The 26,754-nt window shown below is 40.0% G+C and overlaps 1 protein-coding gene across 3 annotated transcripts in view; it reads right to left on the bottom strand.

The window, feature by feature from the left end:
- Positions 1-26,754, bottom strand: part of sh3gl1b (SH3-domain GRB2-like 1b) — a 101,331-nt gene that overhangs the window by 10,829 nt on the left and 63,748 nt on the right. Inside the window, exons 5-9 of one of the 3 annotated variants that reach the window (XM_039766976.1) lie at positions 12,199-12,332; positions 11,890-12,048; positions 11,662-11,765; positions 11,300-11,442; positions 11,136-11,186 (exon numbers count right to left, since the gene is read on the bottom strand). In XM_039766976.1, the coding sequence (XP_039622910.1) occupies positions 11,136-11,186; positions 11,300-11,442; positions 11,662-11,765; positions 11,890-12,048; positions 12,199-12,332 (591 nt within the window). Of the gene's footprint in view, positions 1-11,135; positions 11,190-11,299; positions 11,443-11,661; positions 11,766-11,889; positions 12,049-12,198; positions 12,333-26,754 lie in introns of all 3 variants that reach the window. The other 2 variants (XM_039766975.1, XM_039766977.1) reach the window with 2 other exon arrangements.

Raw genomic sequence — 26,754 nt, forward strand, 5'->3', positions numbered from 1 at the left:
GAGTCAGGACCTCGGTTTTATGTCTCATCCAAAGGATGGTGCCATATTCACAGCACAGTGTCCCCCGTCACTGCACTGGGGCATTGGAATCCACACACAGACTACAGGGTAAGCGCCCTTTGCTGGCCTCAACAACACTTCTTCCAGCAGCAATCCAAGCTTTTGCTAGATGGTCTCCAATCCAGGTACTGGCTGGGTGTGAACATGCTTAGCTTTAGGTAGCTGACCTCTTCTGAAGTGTCTGTGGTTAAGAAAATGCACTGCATGTCATTTGCAGCCATTCTGGAAGCAGTGCGTCCCACCCATGAAGCAGCTCTACTCAGCCCTGGTCATCATAAAGGTGGCAAGTGCAGGTGGTGTGGCTTCTGGATATGAACAAAAGGAGAAGTCTGCAGCTCCACCAAGCTATAATCTATTATTCTAGTGTTGAATGTTCAAGATGAAATTAAGATATTTCACTTGCTTTAAATCAATGAAGTTGTTGCCAACAGGCTATCATAGATTCACAGCTTGTGCTGCTGAGCATTGTTTTAAATTTAATTATTAATACTACTATAATAGTATGCTTTGACTGACTGAAAGAAAACACGTATCAGGCCAGTGCTAGAGGCATTCCTACCACATGTAAATTAGAGATGTAAAAGATGAAGAAGCTAATAGGAGACCATAGGAAAACTGTTTTGTAGTTTAAAGGCCTGGCACTTAGTCTAATAAGTTCATCAGTTTGAGATCTGCGGGTTCTATATATAGCTTGAAGGACAAGTTCAAGTCGAAATTAGTTCTTCATAAACATGCTGTATATGAGGGGGTACCCAAAAATAACCGGAATCTGTACCTGGCACACAATCTAGACTTAGGTGTAGCATAGCTTACAGTATTCTGTAGCAGTCTGCCAAGAGATGTTGCTCTGTATTGTTTGTATGGTATTCCGTGTCGGTTTTTCTTGGTGCTTACTAAACGTGTTCTGCGATTTTTGTGATGGGTGATCATGAAGAACAGCGAGTCTGCGTAAAATTTTGTTTTCTCTTAGGGAAAACAGCTGCTGAAACTGAGGTAATGATTGAAACTGTGTTTAAAGAGGAAGCTTTAAGTAAAACACAGGTCTACTAGTGTCTTTTGCATTTCAAACAAGGGGAAATGTCACTTGAAGATGAACCAAGATCTGGCCGACCTTCCACAATTAGAAATGACGAAAATCTTCAAGACGTTCGCAATGCCATTTACGGAGATCGCCATCGAACTATTGAAGGGATTTCTGAATTGACTTGTGTGTCTGGGAGATCTTGCCACCTGTCCTTACTCGCCTGATCTTTACCCCATGCGACTTTTTCTTGTTCCCGCATATGAAAAAAGATCTCAAAGGAAAATATTTTTTTTTTTACTGTGGAGGAAGTCAAAGAAAAAATCACTGCAGACATTGGACAACGTTCCTCTTCAGCAACTCAAAAAATGTTTCTACCAGTGGGAAAACCGCTGGGAGAAGTGCATTCATTCACATGGAGAGTACTTTGAAGGAGACTAAAGTTTCAGTAAGTAAAAATTATTAAATTAATATTTTTTTTTTTCAGTTCCGGTTATTTTTGGGTACTCCCCTCGTATGCATTTGCCACTCGAGAAACTATTCTTAATTTAAGCATGTTCTATAAAGCTGAAAACCTATCTTGCTCACACTGGTGCTTTATAATGGAGGTGAAGGAACACAGAGCATTACTGAAAAATAAAAGCCTAAAATAAACAGAAAATTTAAAGGTCTTACACATTCAATTGTTTTTTTAGCCATCCCATCTGAAGAGGAGGCGTCCAACCTTCACATTTCTTAAAACTTACTCTGCACATTTCTTTTGGGATTTTTTACATATACCTAATCTACTGTTCTGTGCTAGAAGGCCGTCATGGCGGCACATTCTCAATGCCTCTAAACTCTTCATCAGATATGTAAATGGGCACTTTACTGAATTTGGTTTCTGTATTTATAGTATCTTAAGTTTTGGGAATGTTAGCAATGATCAATAAAGCTCTCTACGCATTTCAAAATGGCAGATTTATATTCAGTATCAGAGGACACGCGCTTATTGCTGTCTAATGATCATTCAAAACACTTGAAAATGCACCAGCCTGGTTAATAATTTCTAACTCTTAGGTACAGTAATCACATTTGCATTGGTTTTGCATTACTGAAATTGAGGCTTTTACTAATGAGGAAAATGGAGTCAATGCTGAATTACTGCAGACATTTAGTTAATTCACAGACATACAGTGGCAAGCATTTATAATTGGAGATACACCAGATCCCTGACTTTGGAAAATCCAAAGTAAAATTCTGATAGCTCAGACCTGGTGTGTTGCCAAGGAGTTATTCCGATTTAAACCAAGAAAGGGACTCCTAGCACGCCTAGATAGACGATTTTGTTGAAAAGATCCTTTCCACTCCTTTGAGATTTGTATCACACATGAGTAAGCAGACAAATGGCAAGCGATAAATCTTCAGATTTGTGCAGACAAAAACGTGCATCTAACCCACAATGTGGCTTTTAATCACATGCTTGTTTCTGGAGATCATTTAGTTGCATGTAAACTACTCAGAATAGCAGAAGACACTTTTAGAGGTTTTACATATTCAAATACAAAATAACAAAAAAACAACAACACCATTACTAGAACAGATCCTACAGGAGAATCTTTGTTATTGTCATTTGGCAGCACAAACGCACCACACAATCGTCTCAGGCACCGCACTAGCATTTCCATCCACAAGATGGAGTAATGAGCTACGATAAAATTGTAGTATATAGTGGTATGATGGCATATGGCTTTAAACCCATCCAAAACCAGGCTGCATTTAAGGTATCAAGCTTGAGAAACTGATCATTGCATCTCTGCAGTTTGCAGATAACACTTCTCCTTTTGGGTTCACAGGACTCCTATCTGGAGCAGATGGGAGAACTTCAGAGAGGAGTCTGCAGCGGTCAGGATGAGAATGGTCTCCTAATTGTCATCTACAACTCTTGAAATCATAATGTACTCCTGGAGAAGATTTGCTAACTCCCTGCAGGTTAGAGTGGAAGTATCTGTACTAAAAGAAGGAGACCAAGCACCTCAGGGTCTTCTTAACGAATGAGTATTAAAGTAACTGTGAGACTGACAGTTGGTTTGCACTACTCTGTACTGGCACTTCCGTGTTTGAGCTTTAAAGTAGAGCAGATACTATCTGCGTACTGGGGTGTACCTGCACACCCAGAGTGCCTATGATGCAAGGGGCAGATCGGGCAGCGACTTGAAGGTCAGTAGGCGTACTCTTAGACTACGAAAAAAAGAGAACTCTGAGAACTTGTATCCCTAAAGGACCTGAATCAGTGCCAGTGAAACACACAGGCAGGTTGCAGTAAAGATAAATAGCCTTTATCTACTCGCTAACATATGTAATTGCAGAGGAACCAGTATAAGCAGATTGTGATAGTCAGTCTTAGAAGATTCAGTAACAAAGTAAGCTTTATTCTACCTTTTCCTTGTTTTGTATTATGCCATGATGATATTCTCAAGATAAGAGGGACACAACTGTTAAATGACAAGCTTAAAGCACTGTAACCAGTGCCTTTTATGCTTGACAGAAGAGGCCAGCAATGGACATTTTCAGCCTGCCCCCTCTTATACGGACCTGGTGCGAGGTGAGTTGGCTACAGGTCATGTATAGATGAGGACAAATTTGTTGGTCCTCTTACAGCTCATTAAAAATGTTTCATCTGCCTCCTGAAAAGTGATGACATGAACAGCCATTGTCCACTGTGTACCCAAATGCCTTTGAGATGTTGTCGAGTAAAGTAAAGCAAGTGTGTGTAAAGAGATCAAGTGTTGTTAATTCTACAAAGAGATTATAGAATGGCCTGGACACGTTTGTTAGTACCCCTAGAAAATATCATCAGTAATTGGATTTGAGGGATTTTTCAAACTTGTTGTTTTCCTGAATTCATATCACATATGTCTCCAATCATGCAATAAGTCATTCAGCTAACTTAAATGGAGAAAAGTCACCACTCTGCTGTTTGATGTCATTGTGTGTCCCCAGGACCAGAAAAGTAAAAGGAGAGCATTGTCTGACGAGATCAGAAAGAAAATGATAGACAAGCATGTTAAAGGCAAAGGGCTAGAAGACAATCTCAAAGCAGCTTGATGTTCCTGTGACAACAGTTGCAAAAACTATTAAGAAGTTTAAGGTCCCATGGGACAGTAGCCAACCTCCCTGGACGTGGCCACAAGAGGAAAACGGATACCAGAATGGTCAGAAGAACAGTGAGATTAGCAGATGAAAAGTCAAGGACAACTTCCAAAGAAGGTCCGATTGCACCACCCGTCGCTATGTGAGTGACAATGGGCTCGATATCAAAGCAGGACTGCATTGTTGAAAGCCAGACCAGAATCTGCTAAAATGCATACTGACAAGCCACAATGCTTTGGACAGAATGTCCTGTGGATAGATGAGACAAGATTGCTGCATTTTGGCAAATCACATCCGCTTCATGTCCACAGATGAAAAAAAAAAAAATAAAGCTTTCAAAGAAAAGAACACCACATCTGCTGTGAAAGATGGTTTGGTTATGTTTTGGGGCTGCTCCGTCTCAGTCACAGGTCATGGACCTGCCAATAGGATAACAAGAAAAAACACACAGCGAAAAGCACCCAAGAATGGCAAAGAACAAGAAATTGAGCCCTGATTTGAATCCTAACGAACATCTATGGAAATAACTGAAACATGCGGTCAGGAGAAGACCCCCTTCAAACCAGACGCACCTGCAGCAGTCCGCTCAGGACGAGTGGGCCAAACGACCTGTCGACAGGTGCAGAAGTCATGGAGAGTACCAGGAATTGTTTGTCTGCAATGATGACCTGTACAGGTGGTGCAACAAAATATTACGTGAAGGGTCCCATCAATGGTGCCAATGCGTTATCAACTGAAATATTCTGTTGAATCAAAACTCTAAAGTCTAATTTTTGTTAAATATAGAATAAAAAAAATGATAGGTACCAATTATTTTTGTTCAGAGACAATTATGGGTTATTCATTTCTCGAGGAGGGGTACCAACATATTTGTCCAGTTGTATATGACTGTAGAAGATAAAGCAGGAACTACAGTAGGTCCATGGGTAGCTTTACACTCAACTGGTCAATTCACTTGATCAAAAGAATTGGACCACATTTATATATTTAAAAACAAGTGGAGATATAAGCTGGTGCAGGTGGCTGCCCTTCTCCGCTATTTACTTAAAGTTTTTGTAAAACTAGGGGGCTCTGCCCCCTGCTCACTTCGCTCGCCCACTCCTGGGTTTGGTTTACCGGATTTACAATTTAAAGATTGTTATTTTCATGGGAATTGTTACATATGCATTATTTTCACTTTTACTTTAAAAACTTTTGTAAAAACAATACTTGTTCTTTATTTCTGGCCCCTGGCGTGGTTAAATGTCTTTCTAACAGGACGTATAACGCTGCTCGCGTTGTGAAGGGGGGCAGCTGCTGTCGTGCTGCCCGTCGATCATTTAAAAGCCTGTACAGTCGCTGTCCTTTTTGCCACTTCGTGTCTCTGTTGCTTGCGTTGTGATCGCTTCTCCATGATCATAAATATACACCTGACCGAACTGTATTTTCTTTGAAATTAAACTTGTCGTTGCTTTAACTGTTCTGGGACCACAGATTCTCATAGCGTATGGTCCATTATTGTGTAAATCTACGTTTTATGCACTGAATGATGCGAAGGCAAAAAGACTTTGTTTTCTGCTCTTTGCTTTTTATTGCTGACCTCGCTTTGTCCTGCTATTTTTTCAATTACACCTGGTCCTGATGATTAATTTCCTTTTTTTTTTTTTTTGATACTGTAGCAAGTGACTTAATAAAGTGTCACAAAAGTTTTACTTGAACAATCACAACTTCGTAACCCCAAACACAACTTTCTAGCACCTTCTCCAACCCCTCATCCTCTGGGTCTCGCCTCCCCCCACCGCATTAATCAATACCCCGCTATCAGTCTTCCATGCTGTACTCCGCCCTCCCTCAATCAGACCTAACAGTCACTTAAAACAAAAAAGGCTTTAACCTGGCTGGGATGCTACAATACTTTTGAATTTTACTGCTTTCATATTCTTTACCTTTCTCTGCATGTGCATCGCGCCATTGTTTGTTTGAGCCTTTCGAATTCCACTGCTTTCATAATCTCTTATCTGCCTTTTTTTCACTCCAACGCTTTTGGGTCTCTTTTCTCTGCGCTGCTCTTTCTTCTTTGCTTAGTCATTGACGTTTCATCTAGAATGTACTGTCCTTATACACTTTATATGTGCTGAGAGCACAGGATCTGTGTGTGCTGCGTGCCTTGACACAACTGAGTGTTTGGCTGGCCGTGCTCTTATTTGATATTGTTTGCGTCTCGCGGGTCTTTAAGTGTCTTCCGAGAAGATCACGTCTCGTCGCCCTGCTTTTCCTTTCCAGGATATTTTTTTTATAATAGAGAGAGAGCTTATACATGTCAATTTTAAACAGAAAAATGTCAATCTTATGAAATTCTTCAATTTAATAAAAAAAAAAAAAAGACCAGCTGTGTGTGCGTTAGCTTAGCACTTGGTCTTCCTGCACAATACCCTTTCATGCCCCCTAGCATTGGTTTTCTCACAACAAACTATATCATAGTAAACATGCCATGTGCTTGGTTTTGTTTCAATTTACTTCCATATTTATGCAAGAATTTGCACAAGGAAGTAGAAAACATATCCTTATCACAAGCAAAACAGTACCAGAAATCTACATATTTATATAAAATCCAACATCTGTCTGTATTTCTGGCTGCTTTACACAAGAGAACTACTTAACGGATTTAGATCTTTTCTTTCTATAATTTGCTTGAACATTCTGGTTGATTTTGCGACTTCTCCCATCGCGCCAAGTTTATGCGAGTTTGTTTGCGGTACCGATTTATTTGCAAGAATCCGAGATAGAGGCTGCGGGCCGAGGGGAGGGGGAAGCGTGACCTCAGGAGTGGGGAGCCGGACGGGACCCTCCTGACTTGCGTGCCAGTGTCTGTTCAAGTCGGTCTGCCTCTTACCACATGTTAAAGCATACTTTGCCTTCGATTAGCAAGCGATACCTGTTTGTTCAACAGACATTATAATCTAGTGATTTTCAAGGACTAACGTTTGACGTTTTGAGAGAGAGAGAGAAAGATCAGAGCTGTGTGTCTTTTAGAGGGTAGCTGCTGAATGGCAGAGATATCACGGCCACATGCTTTTGTCCCCAAGCGAGGGACGCTCTCCCATCAGAGATGAACACGATCAGATACAGTGGCAACGGTTGATGTTGAACCGTACCTACCTTCCACTTGGCCAGAATTACATTTTTTTTTTTTTATTGATTTTTAAAGTTTATCCTGTTTCACTACTACATGGGGGGAGCCACAGGGAACAGTTAGTATGTGATAAAATTATTATTTCCAGGTTCCTTTTATTGTCACAGACATGTGCCGTAAACTCAGAAGGTGTGGATCAATAATCAACAACTTTCTTGGCTTGAAAAAACGGGCAGATTTGGTAAGTTTTTAAACTTTTCCTCCATGCCCCATAGTTTCCATTGCAAAGCACCAGAGCAGGGAAGAATTTTTTAATTTTTTTTTAATTTATACAAAGCGCATAATTTTAGAACAATGCATTTTAAGCAAAATTTGTGTGGCAACTGCATATGTAGCATGTTTGTGAAGAAATACCAACCTTTTCTTTTAACACTATTATGATGGAGAAAATGTTGGGAGTGGAACAACAGATCTCCAAAGCTGTGAACACACAACCATTATTAACACGTTGAATGTGAACATGATCATCTATTCCCACTACAATCTGGATTCAGAAACTTGAAAAATATTTAGCAGATGTCCAAGTGTGCGCTGCACATTCCCTAAACCTATTTAAATCAATTAATGTCACGGACACACTGCAGTATTTAATTAAATTTTTAATATAATGTTCAGGCATATTTTAAAGAACTTATTTCAGATTACTTATTTAACTAAAAAAATAGGTTAAGACAAAGTTGAATGGCATGTGCAACCAGTAACTACTGAAGAATACTCAAAATATAAAACCAAATTGCCAAATTAAAAAAAAATGCAGTAACAGGACACAATTATCAGCAGTCCAGCTAGAACTCCTAGGCCGCCAATAAAATTGAACACTTACAAGTCAAGTCTCTTCTGGCAGGTTATTCTTCATTTGGCCAACAGTGTCTTTTAAGAGTTTAACTTCGTATATTCAATGTACGGTATGAAGAAGTACCAAAAATGGGGAAGGACTACTAAAATGTGCACCCGGTGACCTGGGGACATTTGACGTCATTTCACTAACATGACAGGCATAAAAATGCACACAGGCAGATGTAGGTTCACATCAGGCTTTCAAGTCGTCCTGAGTGTTGTCAAAGAGGGGTGTCTTCAAAATGCCATTCTAAATTGAAAGGCTGTGTGTGGGTGGAAGTTGAGATTGTATCCCTCAAAGTCGAGCAACAAATGTGAATTCAACAAAAACTGCATAAAGAGGAACAGAAAGTGATTCAACACTTTAATAGGATGTGATGAGTAATTAGACATTAGATGTCAACTGCCTTCTTGGTGCCTGGTGAACTCTAACCACCCACTCAAAATGCTTTCACAAAAACACACTAGCAAGAAACGCAGAAAACGAAAAACAGGGTAAGGATTTAAATGCTAGAAGATAATATTTAAGCTATACTTGCAGACTATAACATGTGAATCCCTACTTTATTAAAGACCAGGAGAATTCTTGTGCGAGTCCACTATGCAAGGACACCGCATAAAGAAGAAGACATACTCTTTGAACTAGGCGCACCACTTTTATCTTTTCTTTGTGTCTTAACATTTCTTCTTGGCACGGGTAAAACGTGTGCCGAAAGAAATCTCTCAGTCCAAAAGTTTGTTTTAAAAATATTTAGTGAAAATTCAAAGCAAATAATTCACACAAGAATATAGAAAAAAGTTGTTACACATGTAGAATAAAATGCAAAAAAAAAGAAAAATGTATCTTCTCTAAACTTAGCTCTTCTTGTAAAACTTTAGTTATTTCTATACTTAAAAGTTCTTTACTTCTTCTTCTATACTTACAGATTCTTAACTTCTTTATGCTTTAAACATACGGCGCAGCTCTTTCAATTAAGTGTCTTGTCTTGCATGTTTCTTAGTACACAAAACACGCACACAAGGTACGCAACACTCACAAGGCAGGAAAGGCACGGTTTAAAACCATGTGTCCTCTACACATCAAACATGACAAGGCTGATCACTAACAGAGAATAATGTTTACTCAGAGCAGTTAGAAATAGCTAGAATATACCAATTCAATTCTACTCATGGGGCTTATAGGAAGCTCCCATAAATTATGCACTATCATTTAGTAAAACATTTATGAATCTCAGATGACTAGGAAATGGCTCTTACAACAGGAGAAGATTAAATACTGACAGAATTTTGAAAGTTGTTGCTGCATAGATTCCAAAAAAATATGAAATTTTTTTTAATTTATTCATATGTATGGATAAGTGATGGCCAAACATAATTTGTAAAAATTTGTAACTATCTGGTAGCTACTTCAAAGATGGTGGCAGTCACAATTTGTAACATTTGGAAGCTTTTGCAAAATGTCTTTATATATAATAGGCTGCCATGGCTGTTTATTTGTCTATCAAGGATTTTAAATCATCTGTAGCTCTCAAACCGTTTGAACCATTGATCTGAAATTTGGTACACATATACTACGTGACCTCTACTATCCGTTTTCGGGATGATGACCTCCAAGATTATTCCTCTTTTTATTTTATTGTACAATCAACTCTTGGCAGCAGGCAGGCTGTGCGGCACGTGGTATGGGCGCCGTTCTCATCCCTACCACCTTGGCCGTCACTTCCTCTACCCCTTCATATCTGAAATCCTTTTTGAGGCAGACTGAAACACAAACACTGACTTAATCAGTTTTAACGCAAAAAGAGGCCGACGAGAGAAGAGAAGAAGCGGGCCGCTAGGGTGGAGAAAAGAAGAGCTGCTCAGGAAGCAGCAAGCGCATCAACCTCTGAGCAAATGAATGATAAACGTACAGAGAAAGAGGATGAAAACTAGGAATGCTCAGGTCAAGTGTATTCACTACATGTTATCGTGCAGTGCATCACTACTGGTGTCAAGTATCTCCTAAACCAATAAAGATATTTTAATGATTCAAAAATGACTTTTCTCAGCATAACGTTATGATTCTTTTTCACTTAAATGCTCTGAAATCAGTTGTATTCTTTACTTTATAGCCCTTTAAAGACTGATGATCAGATACTGATTCTCACTTACTTTGTGATTATTTTTAAAGCAGTGCAGAAAAGGTACACACATCTGTTATACATACTGTAGAGACCTTGTTACATGAAAAACATATAAAGTGACCTATAACATTTGTTTCAAAATCAACTTCTACCTTATGTTGATTCGATTACATTAATTCTCATTTGTAAGTCGCTTTGGATAAAACCGCCTGCTAAATGAATAATTATGCCAGAAAGCAGCTGTAAGACAGAAAGGTACATCTCCCTACACTGTGTTGCATATAAACAAAGGGTAGCTAACCATATTGGGACATATTTGGAATAATGAATTATCTGAAGGGGCATTTACAATAGGCCATAAGGCTCAGGAGCCTAATAGTTCACAATAGTGCAGTTAATTAAAACAATTCAAGCTCACAGGTGCAGCAAACTCAGAAGAAAAGCCTGAACTTGAAAATCCACCACGGTAATCAGCCATTAATTACTGAAGCTCATATTCAGCAAGAGAGAGTCAAACTGCAAACAAAAGTATTTAGGAAAGGTGTATTAAAACTGATCCACACAATGCCTGGGCACATATGCTTCGCTTATGCTGGACTGGCAGGTACGGCCTGTAAAACCTAACGGAAAGTTAGCAAACTGCAGTTAAATAGTTTGTTAGTGGAGCAGATGGCTAAATAGAAACACAGAGTATCCCTTCATAGTAGAAGCTCTGCAGGGTTAGTGGAAGGCGGCAAAAACAAGCAACAGAGCAGGACAGCAGTCCACTCCAAGCTACTCTGAAACTTACAGGTGCTGCGGACACTGGGGGCACGGACTGGTCGATCCGAGCGGAATGAAGCTGCTGACATCAAAGTGCAAAAAGAAGATAGATTAAAGCAAAAAAATGTTTGACAATCGACCACAGCTGGCAATTCTCCAATACGCATTAACTTAACACTTATGCGGTCTCACCTGGTGCCTTACTGGAGGGTTGGCTTGCTGCTGAAGATCCATAAGAAAACCCCCCATTCGACTGATCTTGGTCTCCATAGCTGTAAACTGGCTTAGGCTTTGGAGTGTATTCCCTTTTAGGCTGTGAAGATGCTTCATTAATCCTGTATAAGCAAAAAATTGCAAAAATGCTTAAGGAAGCAGGAAATATTCTGTCCCTCTGGACCCTGACTAGAATACCCAAGCTATAGAACCCCACAAATGCTAATTTTGGAATTAGGGCAGGAATTTAAAACTAGCTGGTTGAAATGATTCAACTTTTCATGGATGGAAGACCAGTAGTACAGGAGCTCTACTTCCCATCATTAACAGCATAACTGTACCTTATCTTCAACTTTTCTGAAAGATCTTCCATGACTTCAACAGCTTGTCTGTGGTAATCAAGTTGGGCCTCCACCAGAGCGGACAGCTGGCTGACCTGCTCTATCTACAAAAAAAAAAAAACAGACCGCCATCATTCTCTGTTCATTTTCTGAGTTAACTGCACAGACTTTCATGGAGTAGATGGAAGGTTAACAGTTAAATAGAGATGGCAGACACTGCATACTTACATCAGTCTCTAGCAGGTTGAACATACTGGTCTCTGCAACTTCCTTGGATTCATCAAATTTCTCCAGAGCTTGGCGCACCTCCTCATCTGGGATTTTACCCTGACGCTTCTTCTTGTAATCATAGTCTAGCCTACGACCCTCCAGTTTTTTTAGGTGATGCTATGTCAAATATCAACAATGAAACAAATTGTGAGAGTTTCCACTTGAACTGAAAATATAGGCAGACAGGACTGATATTTTATCTATAGTCAAGACCAGATTTCTCAAAGTCAAAACTCAGCTTTGCCTCTTGGGCCAACTGCTAAATACCTGGATCTCTTTGAGGTCTTTGTCGCATAGGTTCTGCAGCGGGTCAATAAAGTTTTGCTTTACTTCAATATCCAAAGAGTCCTTCACCTCAGCCAGTCGCTTCATTGTCTCTCCAGCATCCACAAGGGCAGCACCTAAAAGCAGGATATGATTACTCTTTACGAGAGCTAAATTTAGTCTTGTCAATGTTTTTTAACCACATGGGTTTGACTACCCAGGGATACCAATATAATAAACAATGGATATATGCCCAGCAAGTTATTGTTTCAGGGAAGTTAACCTATAGTATTGAGGCATGTGACTCTTTGCATGCACTCCTGCAACCTATTATCAGGGGTTTTCAGAACACAAAGAGGAGTGATGGAGAGCTTATGTCAAGAGTTTTATGAGGCACACCTGGCCTAGGAAATGGTTCAGAGCTAGAATTTAGAAATGATCCCAAAAGAAAGTTTAAGTGCTTCTTTCATGTTGTTAGATTAACAAGCTTGGAGTCTAGTGTGGAGTGCTGGACAAAGGCTTACATGGCAGGAGGAAGTGAGGCAAGTAGTGTACCATAAAGATCTTGCCGCGGGTTAGTTGAGGAGCTAGCCCACAGGATAGTCAAGAACCTAATATAGTTATATGTAGACAGTGCCGGTCAAAGCCTATTTGGAGACTTACAGTGCATCCGGAAAGTATTCACAGCGCATCACTTTTTCCACATTTTGTTATGTTACAGCCTTATTCCAAAATGGATTAAATTCATTTTTTTCCTCAGAATTCTACACACAACACCTCATAATAACAACATGAAAAAAGTTTACTTGTGATTTTTGCAAATTTATTAAAAATAAAAAAATTGAGAAAGCACATGTACATAAGTATTCACAGCCTTTGCTATGAAGCTCCAAATTGAGCTCAGGTGCATCCTGTTTCCCCTGATCATCCTTGAGATGTTTCTGCAGCTTAATTGGAGTCCACCTGTGGTAAGTTCAGTTGATTGGACCTGATTTGGAAAGGCACACACCTGCCTATAGAAGGTCCCACAGTTGACAGTTCATGTCAGAGCACAAACCAAGCATGAAGTCAAAGGAATTGTCTGTAGACCTCCGAGACAAGATTATCTCGAGGCACAAATTTGGGGAAGGTTACAGAAACATTTCTACTGCTTTGAAGGTCCCAATGAGCACAGTGGCCTCCATCATCCATAAGTGGAAGAAGTTCGAAACCACCAGGACTCTTCCAAGAGCTGGCTGGCCATCTAAACTGAGCGATCGGGGGAGAAGGGCCTTAGTCAGGGAGGTGACCAAGAACCCAATGGTCACTCTGTCAGAGCTCCAGAGGTCCTCTGTGGAAAGAGGAGAACCTTCCAAAAGGACAACCATCTCTGCAGCAATCCACCAATCAGGGCTGTATGGTAGAGTGACCAGACGGAAGCCACTCCTTAGTAAAAGGCACATGGCAGCCCACATGGAGTTTGCCAAAAGGCACCTGAAGGACTCTCAGACCATGAGAAACAAAATTCTCTGGTCTGATGAGACAAAGATTGAACTCTTTGGTGTGAATGCCAGGCATCACGTTTGGAGAAAACCAGGCACCGCTCATCACCAGGCCAATACCATCCCTACAGTGAAGCAAGGTGGTGGCAGCATCATGCTGTGGGGATGCTTTTCAGCGGCAGAAACTGGGAGACTAGTCAGGATAAAGGGAAAGATGACTGCAGCAATGTACAGACACATCCTGGATGAAAACCTGCTCCAGAGCGCTCTTGACCTCAGACTGGGGCGACGGTTCATCTTTCAGCAGGACAACGACCCTAAGCACACAGCCAAGATATCAAAGGAGTGGCTTCAGGACAACTCTGTGAATGTCCTTGAGTGGCCCAGCCAGAGCCCAGACTTGAATCTGATTGAACATCCCTGGTGAGATCTTAAAATGGCTGTGCAGCGACGCTTCCCATCCAACCTGATGGAGCTTGAGAGGTGCTGCAAAGAGGAATGGGCGAAACTGGCCAAGGATAGGTGTGCCAAGCTTGTGGCATCATATTCAAAAAGACTTGAGGCTGTAATTGCTGCCAAAGGTGCATCGACAAAGTATTGAGCAAAGGCTGTGAATACTTATGTACATGGGATTTCTCAGTTTTTTTATTTTTAATAAATTTGCAAAAACCTCAAGTAAACTTTTTTAACGTTGTCATTATGGGGTGTTGTGTGTAGAATTCTGAGGAAAAAAATGAATTTAATCCATTTTGGAATAAGGCTGTAACATAACAAAATGTGGAAAAAGTGATGCGCTGTGAATACTTTCTGGATGCACTATAGGTGGGGTGGGAGATGGCCCCCGTTTGTGTCCAGAGCGGGTAGTCTGTGTTAGACTTTGACAACCCTTGGTTTCCATTCTGTGTCAAGTCTGGAACCCACAGCCATCTCCAAATGCCAAGTTTCTACCCCTGTGGATGCTCTGTCAGGCCTTTACTGCAGATGTCTTCAGTTGCTGCTTGTTCATTAAACATTCTGCCATCACTTTTGCCTTCAGCAAGTGGAATGCATGTCCAGTTGGGTTGTGGTCAGTTGATTGACTTGGCCTTTGAAGAATATTCCACTACTTTTTATTGAAAAGCACTTGGTTTGCTTTCACAGTATGCTTTAGCTCACTGTCCATAGGTACTGTGAGGAATCATCCTGTCAGTTATGCAGCATTTGTCTGAATCTGAGCAGACAGTACAGCCCTGTACACTTCAGAATTCATCCTTCTACATCTGCCAGCAGTCATATAATCATTAAACACCAGTGACGACGTCCATCCACTTGCAGCCATGCATGATCAGGCCATAAAACTGCCTCCACCATGGTTCACAGATGATGTAGTATTCATTGGATCATGACCAGTTTCTTCTCTTCTCCATACTCTTCTCTTTCCAACAATCAGGTATTTATTGATCTACTTTCCTTTGTCCAAAGAAAATTGTTCTAGAACCGGACAGGCTTCCACAACTGTTTTCTGGCAAAGTCTGATCTGTCCTTTCTATGCATGAGGTTGGCACCTTGTGGTAAACCCTCTGTCTTTACTTTCATGAAGTCTTCAATTGATTGAAGACTTTGGCAATGATAGACATACAGTACCTCCCGGAGAGTGTTCTTGGTTTGGCTAAATGTTGTGAAGGGGTCTTCCCCATGAAGTGTATTCTTTGCCTTTACATATGTATCTCACAGAGATTTCCATTTCTGCCTGCACAAACATTCATCTTTTCCCAAAGTCTCAGCAATTTCTTGCTATGAATTTATGCACATTTGGCCACAGAAGTGTGCTTTTAATGTTGGATTGTATAAGTGCGGTTGGCATCATTTCACACAACTGTTCCTCCAATAAGCACGTTTTCTTGTCTAATGCATACCATGCCAACAAACACTGGCACACATAGGGTGGGACAAATACAAAATTCTGGAGGTGTGCAGTTGCCGATGACTGATGACAAAATTTATGCCACGCAAACCGTAGTGTCCTCTCGCACTAATGTCTAATAACAAACGCACACACTACAGTACTTCACTGGCTTGAGGAAGGAGCCATTTTAAGTCAGATCACATTCCAGAGGTAAAATACAAACTACTGTACATATTAAGACAAACATTTGACTAAATGATGCTAAATAAGAACCATATGTACCTTTTCCTACTTAACCTACAAATTTGACTTAAAGACAGACTTGGGAACGGATCTTGTTCGTACCCATGGGACTAACTCTATCGAGACAGATTATTTCAACCATATACAGTAATCCCTCCTCGATCGCGGGGGTTGCGTTCCAGAACCCCTCGCGATAGATGAAAATCCGCGAAGTAGAAACCATATGTTTGTGTGGTTATTTTTAGATATTTTAAGCCCTTACAAACGCTCCAACACTGTTAACATTATTAGGGCTCTCTAGACATGAAATAACACCCTTTAGTCAAAAGTTTAAACCGTGCTCTATGACAAGACAGAGATGACAGTTCTTTCTCACAATTAAAAGAATGCAAACATATCTTCCTCTTCACAGAATGCGTGTCAGGAGCAGAGAATGTCAGAGAGAGAGAGTGCGAGAGAGAAAAGCAAACAATCAAAAAATCAATACGTGCTTTTGGGCTTTTAAGTATGCCGAAGCACCACGATAAAGCGGCATTTTTTAGAGGAGCGTCCATATCCTCTAGGCAAACAGCCCCTCTGCTCACACCCCCTCCGTCAGGCTGAGAGAGACAGAGAAAAGCAAACAATCAAGCACCGCTCGGGAAGCATATCGTATATCATTGAGGAGTTTTATTTAATACGTAATACATGCTCTGATTGGGTAGCTTCTAAGCCATCTGCCAATAGTGTCCCTTGTATGAAATCAACTGGGCAAACAAACTGAGGAAGCATGTACCATAAATTAAAAGACACAGTGTCCGCAGAAATCCGCAAACCAGCGAAAAATCTGTGATATATATTTAGATATGCTTACATTTAAAATCCGCGATGGAGTGAAGCCGCGAAAGTCGAAGCACGATATTGTGAGGGATCACTGTAAAGGAATAACACAATCACCCAAGCAGCTGCCTCAGGAAATTTATCTTTGTGGATGCTTTCACCATTTATTATCCTTGGGTAACTAGATGTGTGAGCAAAACAAAGGCTGGTGCAACAGTGTTAGTTTGAAAGAGTTTACCAATAATAAATGTAGGGAAAAGTTCAGGATGTCAAAGAGCATGTGATGAGTCTGAATCCAGTTACCACACGTGCAGCTCTGCCTTCATAAATAAGAGTCCTCATTTATACAGGTGGAGTCATACATTTCCACACACTCCGAGTCAATTCTTTAAAACTCACTTTATAACCCCTCCACAGATTTTATACTAACAAGCTATACATTTGGTATAATGTTTCAGATATCTGCTTTGTGCAAGGCAAAAGTAATTTTTCTATCAATGTTCACAGTCAAATTATTTCACTTTTTACTGACAATCTCTTAATTCCATTGGGTCACAATGTTTAACTGTGCCCTTAAACAGCTCGTAAACTTCCAGAAAATGATGTCAAGCCTTTAAGCAGTTACACAGTTAGCTTCTGATAAGTAGAGTCAACACGTGGATGGGCATTAAGGCCTACCATCAAACTCACTGCGTCTTGACATAATGGGAAAATCAAATGAAATCAGCCAAGAATTCATTAAAAAAAAAGTGGACCTCCACAAATCTGGATCATCCTTGGGAACAATTTCCAAACACTTGAAGGTTCCATGTTCATCTGTACAGACAAGAATACTGAAGTATAAACACCATGGGACCACCCAGCCGTCATACTAAGGAAAGCGGCACATTCTGTCTCCTAGAGAAAAACATATTTTGGCACGAAAAGTGCAACTCAGTCCTAGAATAACAGCAAAGGACCTTATGAAGATGCTGGAGGAAACAGGTAGACAAATGTCTCTATCCACAGTAAAACGAGTCCGATATCAACATAACCTGAAAGGCTGCTCAGCAAGGAGGAAGCCACTGCTCTAAAGCCGCCATAAAAAAGCCAAACTACAGTTTGCAATGGCACATTGGGACAAAGATCTTACCTTCTGGGGTAAAGTCATCTGGTCTGATGAATCAAAGATCGGACTGTTGGACCATAATGACTATTGTTATGCTTGGAGGACAAAGGGTGAGGCTTGCAAGCCAAAGAACACCATCTGCATGATGGTGGATGCATAATGTTTAGGAGATGCTTTGCTGCAGGAGGGACTGGTGCACTTCATAAAACAGATGGCATCATGAGGAAGGAAAATGATGGAGATATACTGTGGCAACATCTCAAGAACTGAGCAAGGAAGTTGATACTCAGTTGCAAATGGGTCTTCCAAATGGACAAGGACCCCAAGCAGACCTCCAAAGTCGTGGCAAAATGGCTTAAGGACAACAAGGTCAAGGTATTGCAGTGGCCATCACAAAGCCCTGACTTCAATTCGATTGAACATTTGTGGGCAGAATTGAAAAAGTGTGTGTGAGAAAGGAGGCCAATGAATCTGTCCTAGTTACACCAGTTCTATCTTATTGTAAAAAGTTTTTGGAAAGAGACTCAAAATGTTTGGCTCGAGTTAAACAATTTAAGGACAATGCCACCGAATATGAACAAAGTGTATAGAAACTTGTGACCCACTGGAATTGTGATACGGGCAATAAAATGTGAAAGACTCTGAGGTCTGTGAACATTGTGGAGAAAAAAAAAACCTTCTGCCCTGCATAAAGGCAATGTCTTATACGGTCTGCCAAATTGAGAGGTGGATAGTATAAAATTGTATAAAGTGAGTCTTAAAGAATCCTTCTACAGTGGTGTGAAAAACTATTTGCCCCCTTCCTGATTTCTTATTCTTTTGCATGTTTGTCACACAAAATGTTTCTGATCATCAAACACATTTAACCATTAGTCAAATATAACACAAGTAAACACAAAATGCAGTTTTTAAATGATGGTTTTTATTATTTAGGGAGAAAAAAAAATCCAAACCTACATGGCCCTGTGTGAAAAAGTAATTGCCCCCTTGTTCAAAAATAACCTAACTGTGGTGTATCACACCTGAGTTCAATTTCCGTAGCCACCCCCAGGCCTGATTACTGCCACACCTGTTTCAATCAAGAAATCACTTAAATAGGAGCTGCCTGACACAGAGAAGTAGACCAAAAGCACCTCAAAAGCTAGACATCATGCCAAGATCCAAAGAAATTCAGGAACAAATGAGAACAGAAGTAATTGAGATTATCAGTCTGGTAAAGGTTATAAAGCCATTTCTAAAGCTTTGGGACTCCAGCGAACCACAGTGAGAGCCATTATCCACAAATGGCAAAAACATGGAACAGCGGTGAACCTTCCCAGGAGTGGCCGGCCGACCAAAATTACCCCAAGAGCGCAGAGACGACTCATCCGAGAGGTCACAAAAGACCCCAGGACAACGTCTAAAGAACTGCAGGCCTCACTTGCCTCAATTAAGGTCTGTGTTCACGACTCCACCATAAGAAAGAGACTGGGCAAAAACGGCCTGCATGGCAGATTTCCAAGACGCAAACCACTGTTAAGCAAAAAGAACATTAGGGCTCGTCTGAATTTTGCTAAGAAACATCTCAATGATTGCCAAGACTTTTGGGAAAATACCTTGTGGACTGATGAGACAAAAGTTGAACTTTTGGAAGGCAAATGTCCGTTACATCTGGCGTAAAAGGAACACAGCATTTCAGAAAAGAACATCATACCAACAGTAAAATATGGTGGTGGTAGTGTGATGGTCTGGGGTTGTTTTGCTGCTTCAGGACCTGGAAGGCTTGCTGTGATAGATGGAACCATGAATTCTACTGTCTACCAAAATATCCTGAAGGAGAATGTCCAGCCATCTGTTCGTCAACTCAAGCTGAAGCGATCTTGGTTGCTGCAACAGGACAATGACCCAAAACACACCAGCAAATCCACCTCTGAATGGCTGAAGAAAAACAAAATGAAGACTTTGGAGTGGCCTAGTCAAAGTCCTGACCTGAATCCAATTGAGATGCTATGGCATGACCTTAAAAAGGCGGTTCATGCTAGAAAACCCTCAAATAAAGCTGAATTACAACAATTCTACAAAGATGAGTGGGCCAAAATTCCTCCAGAGCGCTGTAAAAGACTCATTGCAAGTATCGCAAACGCTTGATTGCAGTTATTGCTGCTAAGAGTGCCCAACCAGTTATTAGGTTCAGGGGGCAATTACTTTTTCACACAGGGCCATGTAGGTTTGGAATTTTATTTCTCCCTAAATAATAAAAACCATCATTTAAAAACTGCATTTTGTGTTTACTTGTGTTATATTTGACTAATGGTTAAATGTGTTTGATGATCAGAAACATTGTGTGTGACAAACATGCAAAAGAATAAGAAATCAGGAAGGGGGCAAATAGTTTTTCACACCACTGTATATAAAAGCGGTCGGGTGTCCTTCCGTCCCGTGAGTGCTACGCAGGCGCGGAGTTTCACACGCCCGTCCATTTTGCAATGCACGATGGGATTTGTAGTTATGTTTTTTTTTCCCAAGGTAAAAGATGATTTTCTACTCCAGACTGTGCAATATCTTCTTCTTTCTTACTATATAAAAGCGGTCGGGATTGTCCTTCCGTCCCGTGAGTGGAAAGCGTAGCGGTATTCCGCTTATCACAGACTTACTACTTGCAGCTTGCGATACGAGCGACATGATGTGAGCAGAGTTCTGGTGCTCCCATCGTTCCCTTGCTTTTGTGCGCGATGCGCTGGAAAAATAGACAAAATGATGTCTCTGGAAATAATTAATTTTGATGGAGTACAAATGCCTCACCGCGTAGTGAATATCAGGGGGGTTCAAAAGGGCGACCTCAATATAGAAAAAAAGTTTAAATATCATCACAAAAATAACAGAAACTACGAGTATTAAAGTAATCCCGCTCAAATGCAATATAACCAAATTAATGAGCTTGTATAAAATATCAAATTGATCTACATATTGAATTGCCTTAAGAAGTGGTCAACTTAAAAGTCGGTCGTCTTAAAAGGCGGGTCAGCCTAGTTCACCCATAATGCATGTAAACTTCTAACTTCAACTGTAGGCTTGGTACTTGGGGAGAGTCTGCCAATCAGTTTGGTGTACACTAATCCACTAAAAACAAATTTGTGTTCATGTTTTGTAAAAGCATTGTGTCAATAATCAGCGACCTTATAAGAGTTCCCTGTCATGGACGTGCACCGGGATTCTGTAAACGTCCGGGTTATTAACATGCATCTAAATGCACCCAGTGTCTTTTTGGGTGTTTAACACTTTACACACAATCTGAAAGTTTTATTTTTTGTTTCTAGGCCAGGGGTCTTGAAACACATCGCTAGCGAGGTACCGGTAGCTTGCCAAAGGGTTAATGAATCCTACATAAAATTGAAAACTTGATTAGTCAAATTAGGAGTGGGTGATCTTTCCAAAAAATCATATCACGATCCTTTTCACACAATCTGAATTGCAATCTGTCTTTTCAATGTGGCATACACTTAAGGGAATATCCGGACTCAAACTCATCAAGACCTAAGTAACACTTTATTTTAAATATCAAACAAAGTTGAATTCAATTGTTCTCTCGTTCGCTAGCAAAGCGGAGTTAAGGAACACGCCCCGAAGCTGGCGAGTGAGTGAGGAAGGCCCCTCCCTTCGGCCTGCTGCGTGTTTCTCAGATTCACGCAAATACAATCGGTACCGTCAGCAAACTATGGTACATAGCGATATGACAGAAATTGTAAAATCAACCGGAATGTTCAAGCAAATTCTAGGAAAAAACCCAATCTAAATCTGTTAAGAAGTTCTTTCGTGAAAAGCGGACAGACAGACAGACATTGGATTTTATATATTATATTTAGTAAAACTTCAAAATAATGTACAGTTAAAATCTCAACAGCATTCTCAGCATTTCTGGAGCTCAGTAGAGCCAGATAACTATAAGAATCTTCAATAAGCAGCTCTGAAAATGTCTGCTTTGTTTGGGTCTCCATAACTCTGTGAGTCTGACATGAATGTCATGAAATCAAAGTTCAGAACAAGATGGACAGACGAACATTTAAATGACTCCATAAGAGTGAACCTCAGTGTCTCCACTCCACCATACACCTCAGTGCCAGGCATCTAACTAAAAAACACATCACACATGCAACTGGACATGTGAATAAAGTGACACAGTGACATGGAAGAAAATGACAAATGAATAAGGAATATCTGTGGATTTGGAATTGCATTGTTTTGTTTTGACAGCATTCATGTTTTAATTCAATAGTGTGAGAAACACTAGAAAATGCATACAGACGTACAAAATGCACTTACAGGTGAACTAAATTTTTTTTGTGATGTTTTAATGCAAAATGCGAGTTGTAGACACCAACATTTTGTAAATGTTCAGGAAAACCAAGCTTATTCAGTTATTGTTTGAGTTGAAATAAGCTGTGAGAATAAACGTTAGAAAACAGAAGTAGCTCTCAGCCATTTTCATTTTGTAAAAGTAGCTCTCAATGGATAAAGGTTGGAGACCCCTGTTCTAGGCAAAACCCCTCCAGTTCTCTCAAATTGTTTGTTTGGAAAATTCCCACTTTGGTCCTGTTTTTTGTGTGCTTGTCGCTGTGACATTTGAGTCTTCATCCTTACCTCATTTAGGTCACCTGCCTAAAAAAGTTGTGCGCATTACCCCTTCTGCCTATTTATCCCACCCGTATCTAGAATCTACCAAACAGAACCATCAAAATAGATGGAAAAAGTCTTCATGGTGCTTCAGTGTGAGTTGGGGATATATGATATAACTAGCCAACCCGCGGCGTACCATAAGCCGCATAATCAGGCCGGTTTTTTAATGATTTTTAAGCACAGGGAGAGAATTAACATTTGAAAAATCGGTAATGTAATAATTCAGCAAGAAAAGCAACATTATAACAATGCACGGAACGAACCAACACAGTAAAACAGTTTGCTATGGTGCACGTGGTCGTGCGTCGTAACAGAAAACTCGTTTTTTAAAGACTGCTTACTTCATTGTGTTTTAACCTCAGTTGTAAAGGATTGTTTTGAGGATCCCATGGGACACCCCTCACAAACCGATTAACACACTGCATATGGCGATTCACCTCCGCGAGAAACACGCCTCTATGAACAGTCAATGTGGCTCTGAGGTGCCAGGAGTTGGTGGGCGTGGCTCCTTCCTGCGTGCGCCATTGGTATCTTACTTGTCGGCGGCTCAGTGAATCCACGCCCCTTCCTGCGTGCTTTCCATCGTTGTCTTGCCTTAGTGAATTATATCTATCTATCTATCTATATATATGTGTGTATATATATATATATATATATATATATATATATATAGATGGCTGTTAGATTTATGACATACATATCCTGGAGATTTTTAGTTATAATTGACCACATAAGGTTAATCATTTACAACCAACAGAATAAGTTCCTTATAAATTATGTATTTATTTTTAGCAATGGCATCTTTATATTGCTTACTGATTAATGTTAACTGCACTCTTGGCAGCTGAGATCATTCCTCCCCCACACTATGCGACTCTTCAATTCCACCCGGGGGGGTAAACGTTAACATTATATAAAGTTATTGTCTGTTTTACCTGCAATTTTATCACTCTTTAATTTAATATTGTTTTTTATCAATATGCTGCTGCTGGAGTATGTGAATTTCCCCTTGGGATTAATAAAGTATCTATCTATCTAAGCACTGTTGTCAATTTAAAGTTAAAGGTATTGTAGGCCCCTTATAAGTCATTTTTGGATTTGCTGTCTACTTTGAGGTACAGGGGATGCCATTCTGTGCTCAATTCGAGTACAAGGATGCAACTTTCACCAAGTCCTATTGAAATATTTCTAACTGAAATCCAACTTTTTAGCTGAAATCTTAGCCAGCACGGCTTTATTTTGGCTGCAATAATAAAATATCAGTATGAGGTTCAATGAAACATTCCCCCCCATCGAATGGAATGAGGATAAATTTAACTGCAGGAAAACTTGTGAAAAGTTATTCTCTTGAAAAAGAGGCCTTTGATGAGGATTGTCATTCTGCATGAATGCAGACAATAACAACGCCATTTGATGCATGCATTCTTCTTTTTATCTATGGCCTTTGGATATTTTCATTAATGTTTGGGCTTCATTTTTGTGACATTACCTAAACAGCCAATGTCCTTTACAGTTTTTATCCTGGTGTAATGAAACTTGCCTTTATGGTTCAGAAATAGGGTGATGATTACTTCATTGTATGCCTCTTTAAAGCCATTTTAATTAAAAACCTAAAAATGCTATCTAGATGTTTGGCTTTTAAGTAAGTGTGGGGTCCTCCCCTTTTTAATCTGTATAGAGTATGTGTCAAGTATTTAAAATAGCAGTATGGCATCTGCACGGTGGCAGAGTGCAAGACCCCACAATAGTGCGTGGCTGAAATGGCCCAATTCATCACTGGAGCTAAACTCCCATCTAAAAGCACAGATGCCTGCAGAGTGCACTTTGCACCATCTCACACATCCCAGAAACAGCACACGCTAGAAATAATATAACTGTATACTGCATATGTGACAACATTAACACTAAGGACAAACCTCCATACAGCGTGCAACATCAAGGCATTGTACATTTCAAGCCATACCTACAGACTCATGAACAACTTTTAATAAAGGTCCTTTAAACTGTTTCTTCATGTGTCATCTACTGTTTGACCAGTGAACAAGACTCCAATAAGTACCTGCATTACCAATCAGACTGTAATGTAATTTTCTAACCCACCTGTTCCAGACCAGGGAGTTGCCTTTGGCGGGGTTCGAGCCTCTCACAGCTAGCACAGGGTGCAAGGCGGGAAAAAACCCTGGACAGGGTGCCAGTCCATCTTGGGGTGAACACACATGCACCAAACACACTTGGGATAATTTAGTGTCATCCATCATGCCCAGAGGGCACTGGCGGTCTCATGGTCTGGAATCCCTGCAGATTTTATTTTTTCTCCAGCCGTCTGGAGTTTTTTTTTGTTTGTTTTTTTCTGTCCTCCCTGGCCATCGGACCTTACTTTTATTCTATGTTAATTAATGCTGACTTATTTTATTTTCTTACTGTGTCTTTTATTTTTCTATTCTTCATCATGTAAAGCACTTTGAGCTACATTTTTTGTATGAAAATGTGCTATATAAATAAATGTTGTTGTTGTTATAACCGGCATCTCATTAGACAATAGGAGGAAAGACACGGGGAGAACATGCAAACGCCTGACTGCAAAGCAGCAGCACTACCACTGCGCCACCGAGCTGCCCTACCAATCAACACTACCCAATTATTCTTACTGACCATACACAGTTCAGTTAATTATATTGCCCAACAATTGGCTTGTTCGGATATGTTTATATCTGATGTTCATTTTTGAAATCCAAGATTTCTAATTTGTGTGTACTCTCTTCACTATACCATTCAGTACACTGCTATGGCAGGTTTTTACACCAGTGACATTGACAAAAAGCCTTTTCACCTTACCATAAGTCATAACGAAAATTAAACTGAAATGCATATGTCACAAATGAAAATAGATTTCACAATATGTGCTTTTTGTTACTTGTTAAAACACAATAAGTCATCATACTATAGAATTTTGCATTACTAATTCTTTGTTCAAAATTTAATCTGAAATGATTTTGATGTTCTCCGCAATAAAACTACAATGAAAATAATTTTGTCCATAGGTTATAGACTGACCTCAGCATTAAGCATGGTTCTCCCTCACTATCTATCCAACAAATTATAAATGAGTACAGACTGGATTTGGTTTATAGAAAAATCTAAAGTTATTAAGAGGATGAATTTGAAGGAGGTAAGAAAGTGAACTGTGTTTACATTCTATTAAAATGCTAAGACAGATTAAGTATGGTCTGCCTCCTACAATTTAACCAATATTAATCAATTCCACACAAATACTTTGCAATGAGATTTCTGCCTCAAATTTTACAAGAGGATGTGTGTTAGGCTCATTAGAACTTCAAAAAGCTTGGACCTATTTGGCTAACTCCTGTGTGAAGTCACTTTCCTCATGTTTATGTGAGCTTTCTCCAATGGCACAGTTTACACCTGTCTTTCAAAAGGCACACTTCTTGCCATCTGATCATTTTAATCTCCAAAAAATGTCTTTGTATTATGGGTATTACTGTGTATTTCTTTTGAATACATTTTCTGCAGAGCTTGGTGTGTGTGTGTGTGTATGTATATATATATATATATATATATATATATATATACACATACACAGTGGTGTGAAAAACTATTTGCCCCCTTCCTAATTTCTTATTCTTTTGCATGTTTGTCACACAAAATGTTTCTGATCATCAAACACATTTAACCATTAGTCAAATATAACCCAAGTAAACACAAAATGCAGTTTTTAAATGATGGTTTTATTATTTAGGGAGAAAAAAATCCAAACCTACATGGCCCTGTGTGAAAAAGTAATTGCCCCCTTGTTTAAAAATAACCTAACTGTGGTGTATCACACCTGAGTTCAATTTCTGTAGCCACCCCCAGGCCTGATTACTGCCACACCTGTTTCAATCAAGAAATCACTTAAATAGGAGCTGCCTGACACAGAGAAGTAGACCAAAAGCACCTCAAAAGCTAGACATCATGCCAAGATCCAAAGAAATTCAGGAACAAATGAGAACAGAAGTAATTGAGTCTGGTAAAGGTTATAAAGCCATTTCTAAAGCTTTGGGACTCCAGCGAACCACAGTGAGAGCCATTATCCACAAATGGCAAAAACATGGAACAGTGGTGAACCTTCCTAGGAGTGGCCGGCCGACCAAAATTACCCCAAGGCGCAGAGACGACTCATCCGAGAGGTCACAAAAGACTCCAGGACAACGTCTAAAGAACTGCAGGCCTCACTTGCCTCAATTAAGGTCAGTGTTCACCACTCCACCATAAGAAAGAGACTGGGCAAAAACGGCCTGCATGGCAGATTTCCAAGACGCAAACCACTGTTAAGCAAAAAGAACATTAGGGCTCATCTCAATTTTGCTAAG

This window comes from Polypterus senegalus, chromosome 10 (assembly GCF_016835505.1).
Source record: "Polypterus senegalus isolate Bchr_013 chromosome 10, ASM1683550v1, whole genome shotgun sequence".
Classification (NCBI taxonomy): Eukaryota; Metazoa; Chordata; class Cladistia; order Polypteriformes; family Polypteridae; genus Polypterus; species Polypterus senegalus.